Source organism: Petaurus breviceps, unplaced genomic scaffold (genome assembly GCF_028583685.1).
Source record: "Petaurus breviceps papuanus isolate PSGF00001 unplaced genomic scaffold, PetGlider_PUasm1.0 154, whole genome shotgun sequence".
Lineage (NCBI taxonomy): Eukaryota > Metazoa > Chordata > Mammalia > Diprotodontia > Petauridae > Petaurus > Petaurus breviceps.
Window position 1 is genome coordinate 4,797,501 of NW_027185715.1, and position 27,569 is coordinate 4,825,069.

The 27,569-nt window shown below is 36.4% G+C and overlaps 1 protein-coding gene across 5 annotated transcripts in view; it reads left to right on the forward strand.

The window, feature by feature from the left end:
- SLC16A7 (solute carrier family 16 member 7) overlaps positions 1-27,569 on the forward strand; it is a 260,082-nt gene that overhangs the window by 208,924 nt on the left and 23,589 nt on the right. For all 5 annotated transcript variants that reach the window (XM_069080575.1, XM_069080583.1, XM_069080569.1 and 2 more), the window contains one exon: positions 20,443-20,586. In XM_069080575.1, coding sequence (XP_068936676.1) covers positions 20,443-20,586 — 144 coding nt within the window. The remainder of the gene's footprint in view (positions 1-20,442; positions 20,587-27,569) is intronic.

Consider the following 27,569-nt stretch of genomic DNA (forward strand, 5'->3'; position numbering starts at 1 on the left):
TCTCATAGTCCCAACCAATTAAAACAAAAACAAACAAACAAACAAATCTTGTCACCACTCACTGACTCTCTTCTCACTCTAGCTTCTGAACTTATCATTCAGTTGAAAGTACTCTCTCCAAATTTGCCATTCATCTCTTAATTGCCCAAATGAGAGTGTTCTTCTCACTCCTAATCCATTTCAACTATCTACTGCATTTTATACTGTTGACCACCTCTCTTTTCCTGGATCCTCTCACCTGTAGGTTTTTGTGACACTACTGTGTCTTGGTTCACCTCCCAACTTGTCTAACTTTTCCCCATCAGTCTCCTTTTCTGGTTCATCCAGTTTATGCTCCCTATCTATGGGTATTGTCCAACATGATCTCCTAGGCCTATTTTCTCCTTATATTCCCCATGGCCTCTCTCTGTAACTTCACTTTCCAGGGATTTGAGTAATGTCTCCTTGCAGATGACTCTTAGATTTACATATCCAGTCTAGCTCTGCTCTTTGACCTAAGCTTCATTACTAATTTTCTATTAGATTTTTCAAACTGGATTTCCTAGGGTACATGTCTAAATGCCTCAATATGTCTAAAACTGAACTCATTGTCCTTTCCCCAAACCCTCTCCTTTTCCAAACTTCCCTATTGTATTAGAAGATCCTACCACCCTCCCATCATCTCAGGTTCACAATTCTGGCATTATCTTCACTTGTCATTCTCGTTCACCCCACATATCAAATCAGCTACTAGAGTTTGCATTTCTACCCTTGCAACATCTCTTATGTCCACTTCATTTTTTGGATTCACACAGATACCACCTTAATTCAGTTCCTGAACTTTTTACCTAGATTATTACAATGGCCTCTTAATTAGAATATTGACCTCAAGTCTTTGACTACTGCAGTCCATTCTCTGCTTTAAAGCAGATCTAACTATATCTATTGTTTCTACTTAATCAAATCTAGTGACTTCTTATTTCTCAGAATAAAATATAAACTCATCTGTTTAGATTTTAGAACACTACAAACACAACTCCAAGTTATCTTTCCAGATTCATTGGACATTATTCCCCGACCTTTCCTCTGAATTTGAGCCAAATTGAACTTTTCTTTGTTCCTTACTCACAAGATTCTATTTCCTGTCCCTGTACCTTTTTGCTGACTATCCACAATTCCTGGAATATATTCCCTCATTACTTCTATTTTACTGAGTCATACTCTTCCCTTAAGGTGGCAGTTAGGTCACTGCTAGGTTAAGAGATTAACAAAAAGCCATATGATTGCTATAAAATTGTGAAAGAGGCTAAGGACTGAGGAAAAAGCCATAATATTAAAAAGTTAAAAAGGCCATTAGTGGCATAGAGAATAGGACTTTCAGTAGAGTAGAAAATAGCACAGTCTACATTTAAGAACTTGCATATTCACAAAAACATTCAACAACAAACATGGGATGCCAGTAAGTGTTCTGACTGAGTTTGCAACAGCATTATCCTTTGTACCAAGGCAGGAATTGAGTAACCTAGAAGAGTTGGGTCAAACGGTCTTGTTAACACACTTTAAAGCAATCTGCGTTGATGATAAAACACTCTACAAACAGATTGGAATTGTCTAAATTGGTACTTATTCTATTCTGTGTGTCTTATTTAAGCAGACTTTTCTGGCCAAAGATAAAAGACTGGAGTGAATTACAAATGTAGGCTATCTAAATTTGAGTTTACATGGCAGAAGGAGGATTCAACCAAATTTAAGTCAATGGGAAAGTTTCTTACCTATGAGGCTGCTTTGTCCTGTGAAAGCTAAATGTAAAAATGGGACTAAATTAGTTTTCTCTGACTTATTTTTCTAACTTTATTTCATTTAGAAAGCAGCAAAATGACTTCATTGGCATACTCCCTTTTGGATTTGCAACATGATCATGACATTGACTGAAGAGCAGAGATGATGCAAAAGTTTAGGAAAAGCAATTTGCTTTTACCCTTCATGAAGTGACAACTCTGGTTCATGTGAACAAGGATCAGATTTAGGATTAGCCTGCTCCTCAAAGAGAAAGGACTAGGTTTTTCTCAAGCTCTCTGATTCATCATGATTCCCATTCCAGAACACAACTCGGGAAAAATACCTAAAATAGAGTGTGGTAATAAATCATGTCTAAGATCTGGCCAAAAGGATGAATTAAGTCTTCAAGCAAATCATTCAATATACAAAGCAGACCAGATTTAGGACAACTATTTATTTCTTCTACCACAAAAGAAATGCTAAAACACAAATGATCCATTAGATTATATGATACTTGAAAACATGAAAGAAAAGTCTTTTGCCTCTTTTTAAATCTTTCCCCAACTATTTTTTTTTAAATAGCACTTTGTTTTTTTTTCTAATTACATAAAAAGATGGTTTTCAAGTTTCGCTTTTTATAGATTTTGTTTTCTGAATTTTTCTCTCCCCTTCCTCTTCCCCCTCCCCAAGACAGCAAGCAATCTGATAGAGCTTATCCACGTGCAATCATGTTAAACATATTTCCACATTAGTCATATTGTGAAAGAAGAATCAGAAAAAAGGGGGGACACCATGAGAAAGAAAACAAACAAAAACAAAAGGAAAAATAGTATGATTGGATCTGTATTCAGACTCCATAGTCCCTTACCTGGATGTAGATAGTATTTTCCATAGTGAGTTTTTGGAATTATCTTGAATTGTTGTATAACTGAGAAGAGCTAAGTGTATCATAGTTGATCATTGTGCAATGTTGCTGTTACTATGTACGATGTTCTCCTGGTTCTGTTTACTTCACTCAGCATCAGTTCATATATATCTTTCAAGGTTTTTCTGAAATACACCTGTTCCTCATTTCTTATAGCACAATAGTATTCCATTACATTCATATACCACAATTTGTTCAGCCATTCCCCAACTGATGGGCATTCCTTCAATTTCCAGTTCTTTGCCACCACAAAAAAAGCTGCTATAATTATTTATGTATATGTGGGTCCTTTCCCCCTTTTTATGATCTCTTTGTCATACAGACCTAGCAGTGGTATTTCTGGATCAAAGAGTATGTACATACTTTGAGCATAGTTCCAAATTGCTCTCCAGAATGGTTGGATCAGGTCACAATTCCTCCAGCAAAGTGTTAGTGTTCCAATTTTCCCGCAATCTTCTTCAACATTTATCTTTTTCTTTTTTTTTTTTGTCACATTAGCTAATCTGAAAGGTGTCATATGGTACCTCACAGTTGTTTAATTTTGCATTTCTCTAACCAGTAGTGATTTAGAGCATTTTTATATGACTATAGATAGGATAGCTTTAATTTCTTCATCTGAAAACTGCCTTTTCTTATCATTTGACCATTTATCAATTCAGAAATGATTTGTATTCATATAAATATGACTCAATTCTCAATATATTTGAGAAATGAGGCCTTTATCAGAAACACGAGCTATAAAAATTGTCCACCAACTTTCTGCTTTCCTTCTAATCTTGGTTTTGTTGGCTTTGTTTGTGCAAAAACCTTTTAATTTAATGTAATCAAAATTACTCATTTTTCTTTTTCTTTTTTTGCCTTTTGGAGGGCAATTGGGGTTAAGTAACTTGCCCAAGTTTACATGGCTAGTATTTTTGTGTGGGTGTTAAATGTCTGAGGCCAGAACCGAACTCAGGTCCTCCTTACTCCAGGGCTGGTGCTTTACTCACTGAGCCACCTAGCCACCCCAAAATTACCCATTTTTCATTTCATAGTGTTCTCTATCTCTTGTTTGTTCATAAATTCTTCCCTTCTCCACAGATCTGACAGGTAACCTACTCCTTGCTCTCTTAATTTGCTTATAGGGTCACCCTTTATGTCTAAATCATGTACCATTTTGATCTTATCTTGGTGTATAGTGTGAGTTTTGATCTATGCCTACTTTCTGCCATGCTATTTTCCAGTTTTCCCAGAAGTTTTTGTCAAATAGTGAGTTCTTATCCCAGAAGCTGGAGTCTTTGGGTTTATCAAACAGCAGATTATTATAGTCATTTACTATTGTGTATTGTATACCTAATCTATTCCACTGACCCACCACTCTATTTCTTAATCAGTACCAAATAGCTTTTCCCCCAGTACCCAGTACCTTATTAATGTTGCTAATTATTTTCTTTGTGTCTGACTCTTCATGATCCCATTTAGAGTTTTCCTGGCAAAGATACTGGACTGGTTTACTATTTCCTTTTCCAGCTCATTTTATAGATGATGAAACTGAAGAAAATATGGTTAAATGACTTGCCACACAGCTACTAAGTGTCTGAGGCCATATTTGAACTCAGGAAGATAATCTCTCTGACTCCAAGCCAGGCCATTCCATCCACTGCCCCACTTAGCTTTCCTACTTAGTACCATAGTCTGCGCACATTAGATGTTCAAAAAGTATTAGCTAAACTGAATTGAATAGTTATGTTCAGCAAAAACATTAACTTTGTGCTTTCAGTAATTAATAATAGACATGATGTTGATAAAACATGTTTAGGCTTATACAGAGCTTTTCATGTACTGTTATGATTTTAGGGATATTTTTTTTTGTTTTCTTTTTAAAAACTATTAATGCCAGAGGAAACTATTTAGTGCTATACTAGGATGTTTCTGGATAAACAGTAGCTCAATTACAATTGTTTTCCCCTTTTTCAACCTGTTTTCTTCCAGACCAATGGAAATGATGCTAAAGATGGAGTATATTTCTTATTGGTATGCCATATAGAAAAAACAGTCTTTGATAGGGAATGTAGATGCCTTATTTAGAAACTTTTATTGCACATTTAAATATAATAGTAGAGGTAGTTTATTATGTGGAGTTGAAATGAACCCTGATACTGTCATAAATTTTTTCCATTCCTCTATGTAAAATCATGAATTAAAAAAAAAAAAAGCACTGCACTCTTAACTCCATTTAATTTATTGTGGCATTTATAAATACTTCTTCTTTAAGAAAGCCCAAACTAACAAACAAAACACCTTACCTCACTCAAATTAAATTTTGTAACAGCCCTACACTTTGGTGCCAGATTGAACCTAATTATTTTTGGTTTTCTAATTACCCTTGAACCATCCAAATCTGACTCCTACTAGCACCTGTTAAATGATTTTAAACTTTAGAAGCACACACAGACATCTGGTACAAGATTCCTCTAAATTCTTTGGATATAGATCATTAGATTGTGACTTTAGATTTGGAAGAACCCTTAGGCTTCAGCTCCTCTAATCCAATCAGTTTACCAGTTAGGAACTGAAGTCTACAAAGTTCTCACCCTCCCAGATCCCCTGCCTTCAAACTATTCTTCTTCTTCCCACTATTCCATACATAAGTGTTTATGTGCCTGTGTATGTGCATCATGTATATATATTTATGTCATAACCCTTAAGGTTGAAGGGGAAAAGAAGGGACACTCGAAGACTGAGAGGTATACACATAAATATACACATCCGTAAACACATGGATATTTCTGTGGCATGCTGGAAAGAATGGATTTATAAGAAAAAAATATATACACCCCTACATACATATATATGCATGCATATGTATGTTTATTTGTGTACATACATATATGTGAAGGAGAAGAAATGTAGTCATCATCATCATCATCATCATAGCTAGCATTTACTATTGTAGTCACCATTCAGCTGTGCTGTGTTGAATTCTATTTAGTATTAGTAAACAATATTAATTAGCACATGTCTAGTATTGTTCCAGCAATTTTCATTGCTGTGACTTTATCCATAATCTTTTTCTAAATTCTCCTTCAATGTTGTCTAGGATAACATTAGGTTTGTTTTTGTTTGGGGTGGGGGTGTTGTTTTCTCTTTTCCATGTTATGCTGTTGATTTGATTTATGAGTCAGGGCCTTGTAGAAAGACACTTGGTCAAGCAAACAGCAGAATCTTGAAGTCAGGTAAAAGATTGAAAACTAGATTATCAAAATTGTGAGAGAGGAAGAATAGGAATAAACACAAAAACTGAAAAAGCATCAGGTATCAAAAATTCATCCAATAGATCTGGGTAACAGATCTAGGGCTCTAATAATAAACAATGAATGTAGTGTAGTGGATAGAGTTCTGGGCTGGGAGTCAAATTTGAACTCAGGAAGATGAGTCTTCCTTACCCCAGGTCAGGCCTCAGACACTTACTAAATGTGTGACCCTCAGAAAGTCACTTAACCCTTTTTGCCTCAGTTTCCTTGTCTATAAAATGAGATGGAGATGAAAATGTCAAACCACTCCAGTATCTTTCCCAAGAAAACCCCAAAAAGGATCACAAGAAGGTTTCATATTGAACCTAGAGGAAGTCACTGGAGCTGATCGAGTAGGGGGAGTAACTTGGGTAGATTTGCCTTGAGGAAAACAGCAATGTGTAGGATGGATTGAAGGGAGAGAGACTTGAAGCAGGGGTAACCACTTAGGAAACAGCTGCAATAATCTAGAAGTGAGGAGATGAAGGACTGAACTAAAATCACGGATTTGTGAGTGAAGAGAGGACTTCATATGCAAGGGACATTGTCAGAGTAGAATCAGGTATATTTGGAAGCTGAGTGGTTCTGTAGGGTGAGGAGTCTAGATTAATGGGATGATTATGAACCTGGGACACTGAAGGATTGTGGTGGCTTCTAAAGAAAAGAAAAGTTTAAAAGCAGAAAGGATTTAGGAGGGGAAAATAATGAGTTCAGATTTAGTATGTTGAGCCTGAGGTGCCCTTGGGACATTCAGCTGAAGTATTCAATGAGATATTAGTGATAGGGGACTTACAATCAGGGGATAATCCCAGGCTGGATAAGTAGAAGTCATCTGCATAGGTGTTAGTTAAACCTATATGAGCTTATAAGATTTCCAAAAGGGAGAATACAAATAGAAGAGGGACAAAGACAGAACCTTGGGGAATACCCAATTAGGGAGAATGATACAGAGAGAAATCCAGAGAAGGAATATGCAGAACAATTAGAATTGTGTTAGGAAAAGTCAAAAAGTAATGGGTATCCAGAAGGAGGGAGGAGAAGGTGGGCAACAAAATCAAATGTAGTATTGGGCCCGAGAAAAGACTGAAAAAAAATTTGTAATTACTCTTTGGCAGCTTTGGGGAGAGAAGCTTCAGTTCAGTGAAGAGTTGAAAGTCAGATCATAAAGGAGTGAGTAGTTAGAGAAGAAGAAGAGAAAATCTAGAGCTTAGAAGACTTTTTCAAGTAGTTTGTTTGAGAAAAGGAAGAGAGATAACAAGACAATATCTTGAAGGTGTGTCTGAAAGCAAAACCTGCCTAGGAGAATTTCTTCAAAATACTTGGCTAGATCACTAAAGACCACAAACTTGAAGGATTAATTTTGTTTTACAGTGATGTTTATTACATATCAGAGAAAGTTTAACAGCTAAATCCTGCCATGAGTCCAAACTTCCTTCTGTAGGAATGGGGGTGTGGGGTAGAGAAAATAAGAGGTCATGAATAAGTATTCACAGTAAAAATAAATTATAAATATTCTCAAGCAACATCATATCATGTGATATGAAGGGCAGTTACTAAAGTACTGGTAGGTAGTCTTGGAGAAAGCTACACTTGGAGAAAGGCTCTACTTGAAAAGAAATATTGAAAAATATTTACTATATAATCTTAAATCAAGATTTTTCTATGACAGTAGTTTTTTTTTAAGATCCTTTGTAAATTACCATCAGGTAATTATCAAGTTTTTCTTCTATTTATATGTAGGCCATATTTTACTAAGAGTAATAAAAATGAGTCCCATTCATATGATGTTTTAAAGTTTATGATGTTTTTTTTTTTATAATTACCCTGAGAGATATGCAAGGAACATATAATTATCTACATTTTGTAGATAAGAGAGTCTCAGTGCTCCTATGGCTAGTAAATGTCAGTCAGAATTCAAAGTTGTGTTTCTTGACTCTAAGTCAAGGGTCTTTTCATTACATTTAGAGTTGTCTATTTTACCAAATTGATTACTTAGTCATTATTTTCTTATTGAATGTTCATCATGTACCCAGTATGTATAAAACATGGTTACTGTGCAATCTAATTCAGGTGAAGACTGCCAAGACTAACACAATTACATGAAGCAATTAGAAAGCAAATACATTCCAGAATTCATGTGATCTACTACAATTGCAAATAGAGTTCCTATTTGCAGAAAAGGAGACGATATCCCTGGAATAGTTCAGCAAGACTATATAAATAACATCGAATTTTAAAATAGTCAGGAAGGATGGGTAGAAACTGAACAGACAACAAAGAGGGATAAAACCTGCCAAAGAAAATTTCCCAACAGGACCACATGAGAAGGAAAATGGAAGCATAATCATTCTCTTATGCAACTAGCATAGAGTGCAAAGTTCATATTGAGGATAAATGGTGAATACATTTGTTAGATGGAATGGAGTAATACCTGGGACAACTAAGGGCACACAGGATAGAATGCAGGGCCTGGAACCAGGAAAACATCTTTTTTAATTAAAATCTGCCCTCAGATACTTACTAGCTGTGTAACCCTGGACAAATTACTCAACCCTTTTTGCCTCATTTTTCTTATCTGTAAAAGGATCTGGAGAAGAGATTGGCAAACCACTTCAGTATCTTTGCAAAGAAGACCCCACATGGGGTCATGAAGAGTTGGACATGACTGAAATGAGTAAACAACTACAATGTGGGGCAATATAGCTGAGCAGAAGAGATTGGACGCTATGGCAAAGTCAAGAGGGAGATTAAAGGTGACAAGACAGACCTAATATAAAGGGGAAGATTTATCTGATAGTAGTTTATAAGATAAATTTAAAAAGAGGGGAAATAGAAGTTAGAGAGATAAACTAGAGGCTATTTCAAGAATACAATTGTTAAGTGATGAGCACTTGAATTAAGAGAGATGAGGATAAGAATGCAAAATAAGAGTGATCTGAGAAATATTTTACAGAAGTATAGAGATAGATGTCCACAAAAATAAAAGAACAAATGAAAACACCCAAAAAACCTGTATCTATGATATTTCATCATAATGGGGACCTAGGAGTCTCAAAAACTCTATCAATGGAGTATGAGCTCTGAGAAGTCCTATGAGTTTCTTAAGTGTGGACCTAGTGACAGGCAGAACTTGAGAGATAGCAAAGAGAAAAAGATCACTCCAAAAGATGATTGCCAGCCTGAATAACTTGAGGGATCCTGGTGGCACAATGGAAAATAGTACTAGTTCTGGAATGAGACAACCCAGTTCAAATCCTACCTATGGCACTTACTACCTGTGTGATATTGGGCAAATCACTTAACTTTCCTGGTCTTTAATTTATTACCTGTAAAATAATAATGATATGAAATAATTTATAATCTGCAAAATAGAGGGGTTGGAAGAGATGACCACCAATGTCCCTTCCTAGATCCATGATCCATTGAAATAAGAAAGTTGCTACTAGCCATGTGACCTTGGGCAAGTCACTTAACCCCAATTGCCCTGTCTTCCTCCCTCCAAAAAAAAAAAAAAGAAGAAATAAGAAAGTTGGTTGTAGCAGAGTAGAGGTAAGTCTTTTAGGGAATGATATGATATGATATATGATATATGCCATGAAACAAGTTTGTGTTGTGTTATATATGATTTGACATAACTATCATAATATAATATACACAGATATATAGTATTGTGGATAGAGACCTGACTTTGGAGTCAGGAAGACCAAGATTTTAATCCCATCTCAATTCTGCCATACTACCTCAATGATTGATGAGTTGGTCACTAGATCTCTAAGTTTAAGAGGCAAATTTCCATGAATATAAACTTCAGAGAAAGCCATTTGTTACTCCTCGATCTTGGAGTTCCCTGTACCAGTGAAAACCCAAGTTCAGTCCCTTATCTCTTAAATGTGTTTCAATATGACTAAACAGAAATATACACTCACATACATGTACACATTTCATCATTACAATAGATCTGAATTGCCAAAGAAGTTGCTATAAAGGAAGAGCTTCCCAATATGACATTCACATTTTAGGGGAAGGAAGAGGAAGATGAAGGAATAAAGTAGACTCTGATAGAATGATAGTCATACAGGTAAGGGGAAAAGAAAACAATACAAAAGAGAGTTGTGTCATAGAACAGGGAAAGGATATTAAAAATGAAGACATGGTCAATAGTGTCAAATTCTTCAAAGGTAAACAGCATGAAAATTGAGAAAAACCTTAGAATATGGACATTTATAGGTCATTGTTAACCTTAAAAAAATCAGTTTCAGTTTTTCAAGGGGTGAAAGAATAAACAAGTGAGATGGTGTGTGGAGTATGAGTAGATAACTATATTAATTCAGCAATGAAATTAAGGAATTATATGGATAACTTGAATAGAGAACAAGTTCATAGGTTAGTACTGGGACTCTTTAGTTTTGCTGGTTTTGGTGAGGGAGTAATTACTTTTTTAAGTTTAGAATTTTTGTTGTTGTACAGTCATTTTTCAGTGGTGTCTGACTCTTTGTGATCCCATTTGGGGATTTGTTGGCAAAGACACTGGAATGTTTTGCCATTTCCTTCCCCACTTCATTTCACAGATGAGGAAACTGAAGCAAACAAGGTTAAGTGACTTGCCCAGGGTCATACAGCTAGTAAGTGACTGCGGCTAGATATATACTTAGGAAGATGAGTCTTCTGACTCCAGATCTGGGCCTCTATCCAGAGAACTACCTATATTGCCCAATTTTAGAACAGAGTAAACTTAAGCTTGTTTGTAAGCAGAGGAGTTAGTAGAAGGGGACAGAGTGAGGAAGAGAAAGAAAAAAAAAACATTGATAGGGTAGAAAATGGTCCTAGAGGAAATGGGAGAAGATGGGATCAGGAATGGAAAAAAAAAAAAAGATTTCCATCAGCCTGAGGTCCTTTCTAAAGTTAAATGAAAACCAGAAAACACTTAATAAGGGAATCTAATTTGGGTTTCAATACTGGTTTTCTTTTCTTGATTGAATTGGTAAACCAAATTGTCTCTACTTTTGTTTGGGAAGTGGGATATTTTCTGGTGTTTTGATTTATATCCACTATTAGTGTTGTGGGCTTCTAGGCAATAACTTATTGTTAAATATGTCTGAAGAAACTGAAAAAAATACTTTTATTTTTATTTATTGCTTTGAAACTTGTCACCTAGCAGTACTCCTAGATAATATGAAGTGGACATATGGCTCTATTACTTAAATGATCTTTAAATACTTAAAAACCATGAGAGCAAAACTGTTTTAGCATCTTTGTTAGATTTATTATGCAAAGGCATTTTTTACTGTAGAAAATTATGAGAAATACAAAATTCTTTCAACATGCACTTGGAATAAATTATTTAACTAACGTGTAATCTAAAAGACAGTCTATTTTTTTTAAACATAACAGTTCTCATTTTATCAATTTGATTTAAATTGCATTAATAGACTCAGTAAAAGAAGGAAATAGGGCCAACCCCTCTAACATTTGCTTAAGTGGCTAATCCTAATTATTCAGGGCTAATGGGGAAAACCTACACTGTGTATTATCAGTAATTCATTAACTATGCAAATTAGGTGTTGATTCATAGACTATATTCCAATTTACATGTAAAATATTTAAGCTGAAAGCATTTATAAATAGAGTAATTAGCTCATTTGTAAATTCTTTTAAAAATACATATGAGGGAAAAAAAGTAGATAATCCTGATTGCAGTCCAAAGCATTCTTATTCATTCCTCTAGTATTAGAAAGGTATTTCTTACAGGTGTTTTTTTAAAGCAAGTTTAAATAGACTCAGACTTGTTTATGGTGTGTAGTGAAATGGAATAACTGTTTTCAAATTCCTCACTGAAAGTCACTAAGTTTCTGCCCTTTCTTCTCTACTCCTTTAATAATAATAACTTAATTGTACATTTTGATTTATACTTATAAAATACTTTACACATATTGTCTCAGTACTCACAATAGCACAGTAAAATGGATAGTAGATATTGCTTCAGTATTTAAAGTGTGATTTCTTAAGCTCTTTTGTGTTACGGACTTTTTTGGGGAAACGTAAGAGTAGATTGATTGGGAGAGAGACAGAGACAGAGAAAGAGAGACAGAGACAGGAAGAGAGACACAGAGAGAGACAGAGACAGAAAGAGACACAGAGAGAGACAGAGAAGAGAGGCAGACAGACAAGCAGAGAAGGAGGGACAGAAAGAAAGAGACAGAGAAACAGAGAATATAAATGAAAAGAAAGGAAATGAGAAAGAAAAAAGAGGAATAAGTAGGCACAGTGGGAGGATAGAAATCATATGAGGCCTAGGATAGAAGTAGAGACCAGACCTATGACTTTCTTGGTAGGGTGAACTCCCATCAGAACTATCTCTTCCAGGGTAGGTCATTGCTTTCTCTGAATTTTTTAAAAGCTGGGAAGCCATTATAGAGGGAGATTGGTGATCAAAGTAAGAGTAGAAATAATAATAATTGTAATAATAGTAATGTATGCCTTTTATCTTTTTGATAATGGCAAAAGTAGAAATTATAAAATGGTCTTGAAAATGGGAAGGGGAATTTATTTTATTTTTTAACAAAATCAATAAAATTTTTTCTTCAATTATTAATCAGATAAATTACTGTCAGTAGGTCAGGTAAAGTATTATATTTTCCCCTTTTCTCCCCTTCCCTTTGCCTTTAAAAATGCATATTAGTGTCTGTGGTTCTGTGTCATATGCTTTTAGTTTGGGGGTTTATTTTTCTTCTGATTAAAGATAAAAGGAACATGATGCTGTATGTTCCTGTATATAGGCAGACAGATGGGAAGTGTAAACTGCTTTTAGATGGTGTTAAATGTAGAATCTGATTTCGGTATGTTCATAAAGGGATGAGTCCAGGTTCACAGCTGGAAGGTAGAGAGATTCATATTCACTGAAAGGCCAACAGTGAGACTTATTATATTTTAAAACAATGCACAACAAAGTTGGCTGAGATTCTTTATTCTTCTTTGGGGTTTCTAGTAGAAGCTGAAACACTTATGGGACTTTAATGCTTTTAGAAAACATTTCCTTCATGAGATACATCATTTAGTTGATACATTCAATGAAATACAGCCCCAGAATCACAGAGCTGGAAGTGACCTCTGAGAGTAAATTGTCCAATCTACACCTGAATAAGAATGCTTTCAACAATTCACCCCAAAGCCAGTGGATTATAATGGAAAAAAGTCATGTTCTACCAGAGGTGAGGAACCTGTGACCCTGAGGTAACTCCTGTGATGTAGGCACTCTCTTTTGGGGACCAGGCTTTCTTGGTTCTCCCACTACCTGTCTGACCTCTGCTTCTAAATCTTTGCTAAATATACTCATCCACATCACTTCCTCTAACTGCAGGTATCCCACCAGACTCTGGCCTCAGTCTCCTTTTCTCCCTCTACAATACTTGGTCAGCTCATCAGCTCCCATGGATTTCATTACCATCTTTATTATTATTATTATTTTGCCTTTTGGGAGGGTAATTGAGGTTAAGTAACTTGCCCAAGGTTATGAGGCTAATTGTATGTGTGTGTGTGTGTGTGTGTGTGTGTGTGTGTGTGTGTGTTAAATGTCTGAGGCTGGATCCGAACCCAGGTCCTCCTGACTCTGGAGCCAACATGATTCTCAAATATACCTCTCCTGCTCTTACCTTTCTGCTGACATCTAGGCTCCTATCTCTATCTTTCAGGAATCTCTAGTATCTTTGAGGCATCTTGAATTGGATGTCCAATAGATATCTTAAGCTAAACATATCCAAAACGGCACTCATTATCTTTCCCCATAAACCCTCCCCCATCTTAACTTATCTATTACTGTCACTGGTATCACTATCCTTAGAACTTACATATTACCTTTGACTGTTCATTGTCTCTCCCTTCCCACATCCAATCTCTTGCCAAGGTCAATTGATTTTACCTTTGTAACATTTCTCAAAACTAGGTCCTTCTTTCCATGAAACTGTGGTGTAAGCCCTCATCCCCTCATGCTTCTGTTGCTACAATATAGCCTGCTGGTAGGTCTACCTACCCCAAGTCTCTCCCCACTCTAATCCATCTTCCATTCAGCCACCAAAGTTATTTTCCTAAAGCACAAGTCTGATCATGTCATTTGCATACTCAATAAACTCCAGTGACTTCCTATCACCTCCTGTATTAAATACAAAATTCTCTATTTGTTATTCAGAGTCCTTCCTTTTCCCCTGTCCCCATCTTTCCAGCCTTCTTACACCTTACCACCTACCATATACTCTTCAATCTGGTGACATTGGCCCCCTTGCTGTTCCTTGCATAAGATACTCCATTCCTCAGCTCAGGGAATTTTTTCCCATGCCTGGAAGGTTCTCCTTTTTCATCTCCACCTGCTAGCTTTCCTGGCTTCCTTCAGGTCCCAACTAAATTCCTGTCTTCTGTCTTAAGTCTTTACTGATTCCTCATGCTACTGCCATCCCTCAGAAACTGTATCTACTTTTATCCTGTAAATAGCTTGTTTGTGCAAAGTTATTTAAAAGTTTTAAGGGATTTCTCTCCACTAATTATTTTCTATTTGTCCCGTACATAACTTGTTCATACATGTTTTTTTGGTTGTTGTCTCCCTCATTAGATTTTTGAGCTCCTTGAGGGCAAGGACTGTCTTTTGCTTCTTTTTGCAGCCCCAGGCTTAGCACATAAAAGATGTTCATAAATGTTTATTGACTGACTCATTGACATCAAAACTCTTTAGTTTCAGTCCTGATTTTTCCACTAGGTGACCTAGTGACTTCAGGAACATCACCTAACATTTCTGGACCTCAGTTTCTTCATTTGTAATAAGAAAGTGTTGATTGAGCTATCTTCAAGTTCTAAAATCCAATGAATTTTTTAAAAATGTGGTTATATCTTATAAATTCAATAAAATTAATCTCTTTTTAGGGAAAGAAATCCTTAAGTGGAGACCATCACATATACTATATATTATCTATTGTTATAGGAAATTTATTTGTGTTCATTTAATTATAAGGATAACTATTTATAAACAAAAAAAAAATTGTTGTTTTTTTCTTCTGCCTCCTCCATCACTGTGTTTCTATCTTCAGACAAAAACATTCTCATTCAGATCCATTCCTCTCCTAGGCATCCAGAGTTCTTGACTGCCCTCTGCTTGCCCAGCATTCATTTAACTTTAATTTACCCTCTTTGGGTGCTTTTGATGAATAATTTATGCTTCAGTGACTCATTGCCTGATTACTGGCTCCATGAGAACAAAAACACAACTGCCAGCTATGTTCCATTTACTCATCACCCTGTTAGGGAACCACTAACTATTGTTAATGAATTATTGGTAAGGGTTTGATGTGTTATTCCTTCACACACAGACACAGACAGATGCACACACACACACACACACACACACACACACAGAGTTTTATCTTTTAGCAAGGGTTTCAATACCTTCTAGGGTAGGTAGGTGGCACCATAGTGCATAGAGTGCTGGGCCTGGAAACAGGAAGACTTCTTTCCATGAGTTCAAATCTTGCAGACACTTACTAGTTGTGTGACCCTAGGCACTTAACCTGTTTGCCTCAGGATCTATCCCCACCATGCTACAAAATACCTTTTGCCCTTGAAATTCACTCTACCCCAGCAATTCTCACACATCCCCTCCCTCTGTAGCCCCTTCCTCTGACTGATTCTTCCTAAAATCTCCAGTTACTAGACATCATCTTTTTCTATAGATCATGTCAAGGCATTCCTCTGTTCAAAACCTTTCAAAGGTTCCTTTTGTTTTTCTTAGCCTTGCAACAGTCTGCCAACACTTGACTTTTCCTTCACTTGTGTTTTTTTTTTTTCCGTTATGAAAAGAAAGGTTTTGGGGTGGCTAGATGGCTCAATGAATAGAGCACCAGCCCTGGAGTTAGAAGGACCTGAGTTCAAATCCAACCTCAGACACTTACACAAAACTAGCGATGTGACCTTGGGCAAGTCACTTAACCCCACTTGCCCTCCCTTCCCCCTTCAAAAAGCAAAAAAAACAAAACACAAGAAAGGTTTTATTGATGAACATTCTACTCTTGAGGTTTTATCTTACACCACTGCATTTTACGTCATCAATGCTCCAGCCAAATAGGACCATTCCCCTTAATCTATTTATATTACATACTCTCCTGACTCCTTGATTTTATCCATATTAATATCTATGCATCTACTCTCCAACTATTGAATTCCTACCTAACATTTAAAGCTCAATTCAGTTACTCTCATTTCTAAGAAAAATTTGTCTAATCTCCTAAGTCAACAATAGTGTCCTCTATGATATTCCATAATACTTTCTTTTTACCATTAAGATTTACTTATTATACACACATGTGTATGTTTACTTTTCACTATATTAATATGCATGACTATATGCACATATAGAGATAGTTTAATTATGCACACATGTCTTTATATTCATATAATATGTATATATACATGTTATGTATTGTGTTATGTCTTCCGATTGTAAATTTCAAATTCTGTGAGGACAGGAGTTATATTTTATTTATATGTCTGGAATATGATGAGATTCCTTAATACATGGAATACTAGAAACTTATTAAATGCTATTTTAAGTAATATTGATAGCAATATCTATAGATTTAGTTAGGTTTGACCCTGAATCATATCTTTTTTAGAGGAAAGTGTTGAAAACTATCTTTGATTCAAAATTTTCTAGGGTTCAAGTTGCTAAATCATCATCACATCTATTATCATAACCAATGAAGATAGAGCTGTTGAACTGTGACATCTGGCAGGTAACACCTGCTGTCAGTAGGTATTCTGGGAGCAACAGATAAATCCAAAAAAAGCCTGGGTCTTTAGGCTGATGTTTTGGCTGACTAATTTTACTGTGTCTGTTGAACTGTGTTCTTGAAGGATGGAAAGCCACGTGAAATCTCATTGAGGTGAAGCAATGCAACTCTGGGAAATATAGCTGAAAATCCCCTCTCCCTTCCCGCAGTATGTCTGTGTTTTTATTTCTCTGTATCTTTCAAAAGAAGGATTTCAAACTTTTTTGTGTGTTATGTGGTAGAGATTTTGGAAGTCTGTTGAGGCCTATGGACCCTTTCTCTGAATTTTACTTCTTGCCTACATTCATAATTAAAGGGAATGTTAAATTTTTATTAGAGATTAGTGAAAACAAAGAGTATTTTTCCCATTAGATACCATGGATCATTTTAAATCTATGCGCAGACCCTTTTCTGGGAGTCCCAAGTTAAGAACCCTTGATTTAAGTAAAGTTTTATGTATTGGGCTCTTCTGGAAGTTTCCAGAAGACAGAGAATATAGCAGAAGATTGTGAAATAATGAAATCAGGTAAAACATTCAGAGATATAATTTAGAATACCTTCTGGTTTCTCCCTTGTCTTTGAATACACTCATATCAGTAGTCAAAAAAACATATAATAAAATTCTAAGTCTATTCAGATACTCTTAAAATGATAGTATCATAAATTCTCTCCTTTTATGTCCATGTACCCAAATAGTTGTCCTTTCCAGATTCATATTTTTACTGTTAGGGCCAACAAATATAGCACAGTACAGTTATTGGTTGGCCTTGAATATTGGATGCTATGTAGGTGTGAAAAGCAACTGTTAAGGGATCCAATTACAAAACTTCAGTGAGCTGACAAAAATGTTTTATGCGTGTCCCATTAGTACAAGGTAACATTTTCCAAAGGGATATATCTATCATGTATTATTCTAACTAGTAAGTCCATGGAAAAGTGGAAAAGATTCACTTCCCTTTGTGTTTGGGATGTGAACCTATGACTTCTCAAGTGATTTTATTCATAATCATGAGGGACTTGGTAAAGTTAAACTGTTTATATTCCTATATGGGAAGATGATTCACATAACTGCTAAGAACTTATTCATTATTTTTTCCCCAGAATTTATTTATTTGTTTTTAGTTTTCAACATTCATTTCCACAAGATTTTGAGTTACAAATTTTCTCCCCATCTCGCCCCTACCCTCCACCCCAAGATGCCAAGCATAGTGAATACCCCTTCCCCCAGTCTGCCCTCTCTTATATCCCCTACTCTCCCCCTTACCCTCTTATTTTCTTGTAGAGCAAGATGTATTTCTATACTCCTGCCTGAATATCTTATTTCCAGGTTGCATGTAAAAACAATTTTTTAACATTTGTTTTTAAAACTTTGAGTTCCAGATTCTCTTCCTTCTTCTCTTCTCACCCACCCCCACTTGGAAGACAAGCAATTCAATATAAGTTATACACGCGTAGTTATGAAAAACATTTCCATAGTGAAGGACTAACTTCATCTTGTCCTCCATCCTATCCCACCCCCCATTTATTCTATTTTCTCCTTTGACCCTGGCCCTTTTCAAAAGTGCTTCTGACTACTCCTTCGCCCTAATCGGCCCTCCCTTCTATCATCCCATCCCCCCTACTTTCCTATAGGGTAGGATTCCCAGTTGAGTGTGTATGTTATTCCCTCCTTAAGTCAAAGAACTTTGTCATTATTAGGGCAGTTAAATGGAGTTTACATATATGAGGGCATGGGTGTGAATTGATTATGTCAGATGAATTCCCCCCAAAATGAAGAGCTGAGGAAGAGGGATGCATTAGGAAAAGGGGGAAAGGGGAGGTAGAATAGGAAAACATTTCTCATATAAAAGAGGCCTGAAAGAAGTTTACAGTGGAGGGGAAAATGTGGGGGAATGGACAATGCTTGAAGCTCACTCTTATTGGAAGTGGTTAAAAGAGGGAAAACATACACACACACACACACACACACACAGATTTGTGTATAGAAATCTATCTTATCCCATAGGGAAATAGGAGGGGAAGGGGACAGGAATTAAAGGGAGGGCAGATGAAGGGAGGCAGTGGTTAGAAGTAAAATAGATTTTTGATGAGGAATTAAAAGAGAAGAAACAGAAGAAAGTGGGATGGAGGGAAATACACATTTAGTAATCACAACTTTGAATGTGAATGAGATGAGCTCCCCTATAAAAGTGGATAGCAAAATGGATTAGAATCAAGAATCCAACAATATGTTGTTTACAGGAGAAACACTTGAAACAGAAGGCCACACACAAAGTTAAAGTAAAGGATGGGAGCACAATCCAATATGTTTCAGCTAAAGTAAAAAAGACAAAGGTAGCAATTGTGATCTCAGACAAAGCAAATACAAAAAATCAACCTAATTAAAAGAGGTAATCAGAGAAACTCCATTTTGCTAACAAGTACCATAGATAATATATGGAATAATATATTTTACATGTGTCTCTGATAAAGGGCTCATTTCTCAAATAGATAGAGAACAGAGTCAAATTCTCATTCCCAATTGATAGATGGTTGAAGTAAATGAACAGGCAGTTTTCAGAAGAAATAAAAACTATCTATATTCATATGAAAAAATGCTCCAAGTCTCTATTGATTAGGGATATACAAATCAAAACAACCCTGAATTACCACCTCACACATGCCAGAAGCAGATGGAGGAAAATAGGTACCCCAATTAACTCTTGATGGAATAGTCAATGGTCCGATCATTTTGGAGAATAATTTGCTTCTATGTCCAAAGGGCTATTATACTGTATATATACACCCCTTGGATTTATCAATATTTCTACTAGTTCTGTATCACAAAGAGATCAAAGCAAAAGGAAAAAAGAACTATGCATACAAAAATATTTATATCAGCTCTTTTTGTGCTAGCAAAGAAGTGGAAGTTGAGGTTATGCTCATGAACTGGGGAATGGCTGAATAAAGTTGTGACAAATGATTGTGATTGAGTACCTTTATAGCATAAGAAATTGCAAGGAGGGGTGCTTTCAGGAACAAAAAAACATGACAAGACTTATATGAACTAATGCAAAGTGAAGTGAGAAGAACTGAAGTGAGGAGAATGCTGTACACAGTGACAGCAATGTTATAATGATGACTAACTATTAAAAGACTTGGCTATTCTTATCAATACAATGATACAAGAAAATCCCAAATGACTCATTATGAAAAAATGATGATTTCTGAGGGCAAAGTATATATTCCTCATTTTTTTGCTTTTTTTTTTTTGCAATATGTCTAACATGAAAATATGTTTCTGCAAGATTTTGCAGGTATAAGTGATACTATATTACTTACCATCTCCATGGCTGGGGAAGGGACAGGAGGGAGGTATTTCCTTTATGCCTTCAGAAAGCCCCATTTTATCACTAACTTACTTTTTATAGATAGCACCTAACTCTGTGCCTTGCACAAACAGGAAATGCTTAATAAATGCATGTTGAATTGTATTTAAGGAGAAATACTGATTTCAAGAATTTCACAATTTAAAAAGTTAATAGTAACAAGATAGAAATTTTGAGATATTGTACTAAATTATAATTTATGAAGTAAAATTTTTTGGTGAAAATAAACAATGTGCTTTTTTTGGACTTCAAAATTAGTATTTAAAAAAAGCTTTTTTTTAATGAAAATTTCTTTATCTTTTTTTTCCCTTTAGGTCCAATAAGCAGCATTTTGGTGAATAAATTTGGCAGCCGACCAATAGTGATAGCAGGAGGTATACTATGTTCTTTGGGAATGATTTCTGCATCTTTTTGTAATAGTGTAATACAACTTTACCTCTGTGTGGGATTTGTTGGAGGTAAGCCTATTTTTCAAGTTTTCTGTTCATTTCACTTTGCTTATATTGCACTTTCTGCTGTTCTAAAGGTGCTGCCAGTTATTGTTTTCAATTATTATGTTTATCCCTGGAAATTTTTCATTATTAATAGTTTTAATTGGACTTGCTTTATTTTTATTATGGGAGCTATCGTGGTATGGTCCTATATAGGACTTCAGAAAGGCTCAGTGATTTCATCAACCCAGTGAACTATGCTAGAAAAAAGATCACAAGACTTGGGATATGTCAATCAATCAATCAGTCAGTCAATCAAACACAAAAGATTTATTAAGTATCTACCATGTTCCAGGCACTATGCTAGATTATTGGTGATACAAAGACAAAAATGAAATAGTCATTGCCCTCAAGGAACTTACATTCTTTCAAGGGAGATAACTTCTATATAAGTAAGTATATATACAATATATCCAAAATTAACATTAGGTGTTTTCATAGAAAGGCAATAGCAGCTAGGCACATCAGAAAAGGCCTTGTGTAAGAAGTGATGTTTCAGCTCAAATTTGAAGGAAAAGAGATATTCAGAGAGACAGAGGTTAGGGTACAGGATGTGGAATTGGGAAGCAACCAAGTTTAAATCCTGCCTCTGACACTGAAATATCTGTGAGGACTTGGGCAAGTCATTCCACTTCTGCATACTTTGTTTTTCTCATCTGTAAAACAAGGCGTTTTTAATGTATGACCCACAATAGTTTTTTCAGGCAGCTATGTAGTGCAGTGGATAGAGTACCAGTCCTAGAGTCAGGAAGACTCATCTTCTTGAGTTCAAATATGGTCTCCGTCTCAGTCACTTACTAGCTACGTGACCACGAGTAAGTAAATTAACTCTGCCTCAGTTTCCTCATCTGTAAAATGAGCTGGAGGAGGAAATGGCAAATCACTCCAATCTCTTTGCCAAGAAAACCCCAAATAGGGTCACAAAGTGTCAGACACAACTGAAAAGCAACAAAGATGACAACAGCAAAAACCTGCTTTTCCAGCCCTAACTTTATAATCCCATGACCTTGGGCCTGATATTTAACTAAAAAAAAAAATTAGATCATTTATCATGGGCTCCTTCTCTTCCCTTCCACATCATCACATTATTCAGACTTCTTCCCCCACCATTTCTTGCTTTACTCGTATCACATATGAAGAGGTGGCCCTTCTTGCCAAAGCAAAACTTTCTATGAACACAAGTGCTCCATTCCTTTCACTCTGCTTTAGTAGATTGCTCCCTCCATTAGCCCTGCTCTTTCACTAATCTTCAATCTTTCCCTGCTTACTTGCTGCTTTTGTGATATCTCCAAACATGCCCATATCTCTGCCATCCTCAAAAAGTCTTCCATTCCCATTAGTTAGCATCTTGTATCTCACCTCCCTTTCCTGGCTAAATTCCTCAAGACTTTTTATCATCAGTGCTTCCACTTCCTTTCTTTCTTTTCTTCTCCTCTTAATTCTCTTTAAGGGGAATTCAAATAAATTATGATTCCAATGAAATTAATCCCTCCAAAATTAGTCATGATATCTTAAGTGCTAGATCTAATGGCCTTTTCTCAATTCTCCTTCTTGACATTTTTGCAACTTTTCACTTTTATCACTGTATTTTTCTCCTTGATATTCTCTTTTCTCTTGGTTGCTGTGACACTGTTCTCTCCTGATTCGCTTCCTACATATCTGACTGCTCTCTCTAGGACTCTTCCTAGATTTTCATCCTCCTCATTGCTATTATCTCTGATAATATATCCTAATATCCTAATATATCCTAAAATATCCTAAGGTTGTGTCCTGGGCCTTTTTCCCTATGCTGCTTCAGTTGGTGGTCTCATCAGATCCCATTGATTCAATTATCACTAAGCAAACAAGTCTTAAATCTATTTCCCAGCCCTGACCTCTCTCCTGACATCCCATCTTGCATCTCTAACTGTTTCCTTGACATCGTGAACTGGATGTCTTGTAGACCTCTCAAATGGAATCTGTACAAAACTGAATTCATTATCTTTCCCTCCAAACCTTCCTCTTTTCCTAATTTCTCTGTTACTGTCTAGGGCACCACTCTCCTCCTATAAACTCAGACTTACATAGTAGGTGTTGTCCTCAATGCTTCACTCCACCTCATTTTCTATATCCCATCTGTTGTGAAGGCCTGTCAATTTTCTCTTCATTACATCCCTCCTCTAACACTGCCACTATCACTTCATGCTTACATTATTGCAAAAGATTTCTGTATGGTCTCCTTGCCTCATCTCTCCCCACTCCGATCCATTCTCCACTCAGCTATCAAAGTGATCTTTCTAAAGTGCACATCTGGTCAGTCTCTTCATTATTAGACCCCCAGTGTCTCCTTATCACTTGCAGGATCACATGTCAAATTCTTTCTTTTAAAGGCCTTTAAATCTTTTCCCTCCTATCTTTCCAGGGTTCCTACATACTCTTACTGTTCTCCACATACTCTATGGTCCACTGGTTTATCTTTTGTTCTCGAAGAGGACCGTGACATCAGGAAGATGATAACATGACTTGCAAATGATTTTGATTTGAGTGAAGGAGGACTGTGTAAAGTCTCCAGTCTCACTTTCTCCTCCAGAGCCATCTGGGTCCAGTGACCAGATATGGATCAGGATGACTAGAGATGGCCCAGGATGCAATGGGAAGCTTTGGACATTTTAGATTAAGGTCTTTTCAACTTCTCACTTTGAGTGAGTCAACACCCATTCAGTGAATAGGCCTCTTTAAGAAGTCAGTCAAAGAATGACCCCTTTTATAAAATTAAAAAAAAATAAAAGAAACTGGGAGGGGAAGACCCTCAGAGTTACTCACCAAAAGATAAACAGTTATTATTTACATTCACTCTGAGCCAGGAGGGCCCAAAATTTAACTATTAAGTGGTGCTTGGGCAGGGCAAGGACCTATTGTCTGATCAATGAATCCAGAGTAAATTGTCTTTAAGGCTTGTCCTGATTAATATCTGGCCATCTGGATCCAGTGGCTCTGGAAGAGAAAGTGAGCCTGGTGGCCTTGCACAGCCCTCCCTCACTCAGACAACTTCAGTTGCCAGTCATGTCATCATCTCCGTGATGTCATTGTCCACTTTGAAAATGAGGGACTAATCACACACACGACAACCATCCAGTGACTGGTTTTGCACAGATGCTTCATCTCCTACCTCTCTGTATTTTCACTGGTTGTCCTTCCATGTCCAGAATTGCTCTCCCTCCTCATCACTACCTCCTGCCTACCTTTACTTCCTTCAGATCTCAGCTAAAATCCCACCTTTTTAAAGAAGGCTTTCTCAATCCTTGGTCAGAGTAGTGGCTTCCCCTTCAGATTAACTACAAATTATCCCATGTATGTACAACTGTGTGTGTACATGGATATGCTAATATGTATACATATTAGAGAGACAGCAAAAGTTTATATATATTACACACACACATACACACATCACACAATATAAACATACATACGTGTGTGTGTGTGTGTAGATTGCTTGGTTGTCCTTTGTCCTTTTAGAGTCAAGGTACAGTGTGTCCAACTGTGGCTGATCAGACTATTTACAAGCTTGGAAGGCTTAACCACAGGTTGGGCACAAATAATCCATAGGAACAGTTGGAGTGGAGATGTCTCCAAATTTACACTTCTCACGTTTCTTTTGAGCTGCTGCAATTCTGCTTTGCTCATAAAGCACAGAGCCTTCTTTGATGTACATGCTGGACAATCCTTTGCCAGTGTTTCCCATATCATACAATTGATTAGAGTTCTTCAGATAGATAGATATTTGTATATTGTCTTCCCTAATAAATTACGAGTTCCTAGAGAGCAGGGACTGTTCCCCCCCACTTTTTTTTTTTCCATTCTTTGTACCCTTAGTACTTAGCACAGCGTCCTAAAGACAATTGTCAAAAAGCAATTGATGTTTATTGATTGAGCTGACTTGGGTGTACTTCTAAGAGACTGAGATGAGGAGGGAGGATGGGAATAAGGAGGGGAAAGATTGTGCAAAGACACAAGAATGGCATATCAAATATCATGTTGAAGTATAGCAGGAAGTCAAGTTTGCCTGAACCATAAAGTTTGTGAAAGATCATAATTAAAGCCTGAAAGTGAAGATTAGAACCATGTTGTTGCGAAGAAGGACTTTAGATGCCAAACCCATGAACACACACCTTAAATCTTTGGGAGCTAGCTTGGACATTTACATGTTAAATGAATAGCCTCAGTCACACGCACAGCTATTGTCAGAGGTGAGATGTGAAACCAGGTCTTCTTAACTCCAATGCCTAAACTCCTCTGAACCATGCTGCATTCCAAAGTTATATAGAGGCAATAAAAAAACTCTCCATCGAATGGGAAAAAAAAAATCTGTCAAACTGGTTATTTATTTGGCATAATATACAATACATACACAAGCATTTTTTTAAATTGAAAGTTGTTTATTCTTCATTTAGTTGTGCTAGAATATTGAATTTGGCTTTACAGTAATCCAAGGAGTTTCTATTTTCTCTTTTTTCAATTTTCTCTTCATTCACATTCAAGCCACCTGGAGTTTCAAACACATGTTCATGAAAAAGCAAATGTATCCAAAGAATTTATTTTCTGGATACACTTACTTAGCTTTAACATTAAAATTGTTGCTGACTAAATCTTGAATAACAGAAATAAATTCTGGAGGCTTTAGAATTGCTTTATGAACATGTTAGCTACAAGATTGTGTCACATCATTTCATTATAGGAATAGTTCTCATTTTTTTAAAGCACTAGCATTTGCAGTTGTTACCTAAATTTAAAAAAAGTTATTTTTCACTTAATTGCTGTGTTTCTTCACTCATCATGTCTTTATGGATTCAAAGCTACCTAAGTTTGAAAATTTGAAAGTCCTAGTATATTAGTTCCTTCAATAAGTACCAAAAGAAGGGCAGCTAGGTGGTGCAGTGAGTAAAGTACTGACCCTGGAGTCAGGAGGACCCCAGTTTGGTTCCGGCCTCAGACACTTAACACCCACACAAAAAAACTAGCTATGTAACCTTGGGCAAGTTACTTAACCCCAATTGCCCTCCAAAAGGCAAATAATAATAATAATAAGTACCAAAAGAATGTGAAATCTCATCTGTAATATAGTCAGCATTAATTAAGTTACAATATTGAATTAAACCCTTCTTAACATCACTGAACACAAGGTAAAGGGATAGTTTTCTTCCCCCACCCACCTAGTATATTTAAAGCCTCCTACACTTTGTGCTGATAAATTGTTAGAATTGACCTGCAGCTTCTCTGAGGCCTGGTCTCTGGGAATTTGATTTGAGGCAAGGAACCATAACTGAATCAAGAGAAGCAGTATATTCTAAACTGTACCAAGACGTGGATCCTCAGTTCCTCACCTTCACCAGGCAATTTTCTACCCTTTGCCATCAGGTAGACTTTTCCCTCACTTTTTTTTCCAAAGTGGAAGATTACTTACCTAGTGTTATTTTGGGATGACCCTTTGCTTAATGTTATCATCATGTAAAGTGCCATGGGTCTTCGAGCTAAGCCTCATCAGTACTAAACCTCTTGACTTTGGGTGCTGTCTGATTAGAGGGCAAAGTGAAGAGTCCCTCCCCAAACCTCCATTTAAGGAGAGAACATAGGTCAGCTATCTCTTCTTTTCCCAGTGGACTCTGCTCCTTTGGACATCTCCATTAAGTCCCTCTGCTCAATAAATTCTGCAGATGTCTTTGTGTGATGGATGGCCCGAATGTGAGTCGTTTAATGGCAAGGATTATCTGTTCTTTTAGTATTTGTATCTCCAGAGTGTAGTACAGTTTAGTACTACAGTACTAATGCTTAGTAAATATTTACTGATCCTACTAATAGCACTTGTGGGCAACTAGGTGGTGCAGTGGGTAGAGAGCCAAACCTGAGGTCAGGAAGATCTCAAATCCGGCGCCAGACATTTAACAGCTGCATGATCCTGGGCAAGTCACTAAACTCTATTTGCCTCAGTTTCCTTATATGTAAAAGAAACTGGAAAGGGAAATAATAAAACACACTAGTGCCTTTGCCAAGAAAACCCCAAATAAGATCTCAGAGAGGGACATGACTGAACAACAGCAACAAAAATGTCAATTATGTAATCTCTGATTGTCAGCTAGGTAGAGCAGTGGATAGACTTCTGGACCTAGAATCAGGAAGAGCTGAGTTCAAATTTAGCCCCATTCTAGTTTAGTGACCCTGGGAAGACACTTTAGCACTGCCTCCTTCATTTTCTACATCTGTAAAATGGGCACAATAATATCAACTATCTTTTAGAGTTGTGAGGATAAAATGTGAAAATATTTGTAAAGTGTTTTACAAACCTTAAAGCACTACTAGTTACTGTTGTAGTTATTCCACTATTATACTTTAATTACTTTGGATTTTAATCTCTTATTAAAGTGACAATATACCTAGGAGAAAGGGCATACTTTTAACCCCTATGTTAGTAGGGTTTAGAACTAGAAAAACTATAGAAACATTTTTTCTCATGGGGAATGCCAGACATGTAAAGCATCAATTTAAACTATAAATATAAATTTAAAGAAATGTAAATCTTCATTTATGGATCCAAAATGCAAACTGAGAACCTCTACTTCCTAAGCCACTGCCATTTCTACTATATCCATATTTTGTTAATTAACACCTGAAGATGAAAATAAAAATAGTGCTCCTAAGGGAGTTAGGCAGGTAAAAAAGACAAATTCTCCTCCTCCTAAATCCTTTATAGATGTGGGGCCCCATGGGTGTGAAACATTACCTGTAATATATTTTTTTGATATAATGATCAGTTTTGCTGATTTTTTTCCTCCTCTGTTGTCATCGTCTTCTTCTTCTTCTTCCTCCTCTTCTTCTTCTCCTTCTTCTTCTTCTTCTCCTTCTTCTTCTCCTTCTTCTCTTTCTTCTTCTCTTCTCCTCCTCCTCCTCCTTCTCCTCTTCCTCCTCCTTCTCCTCCT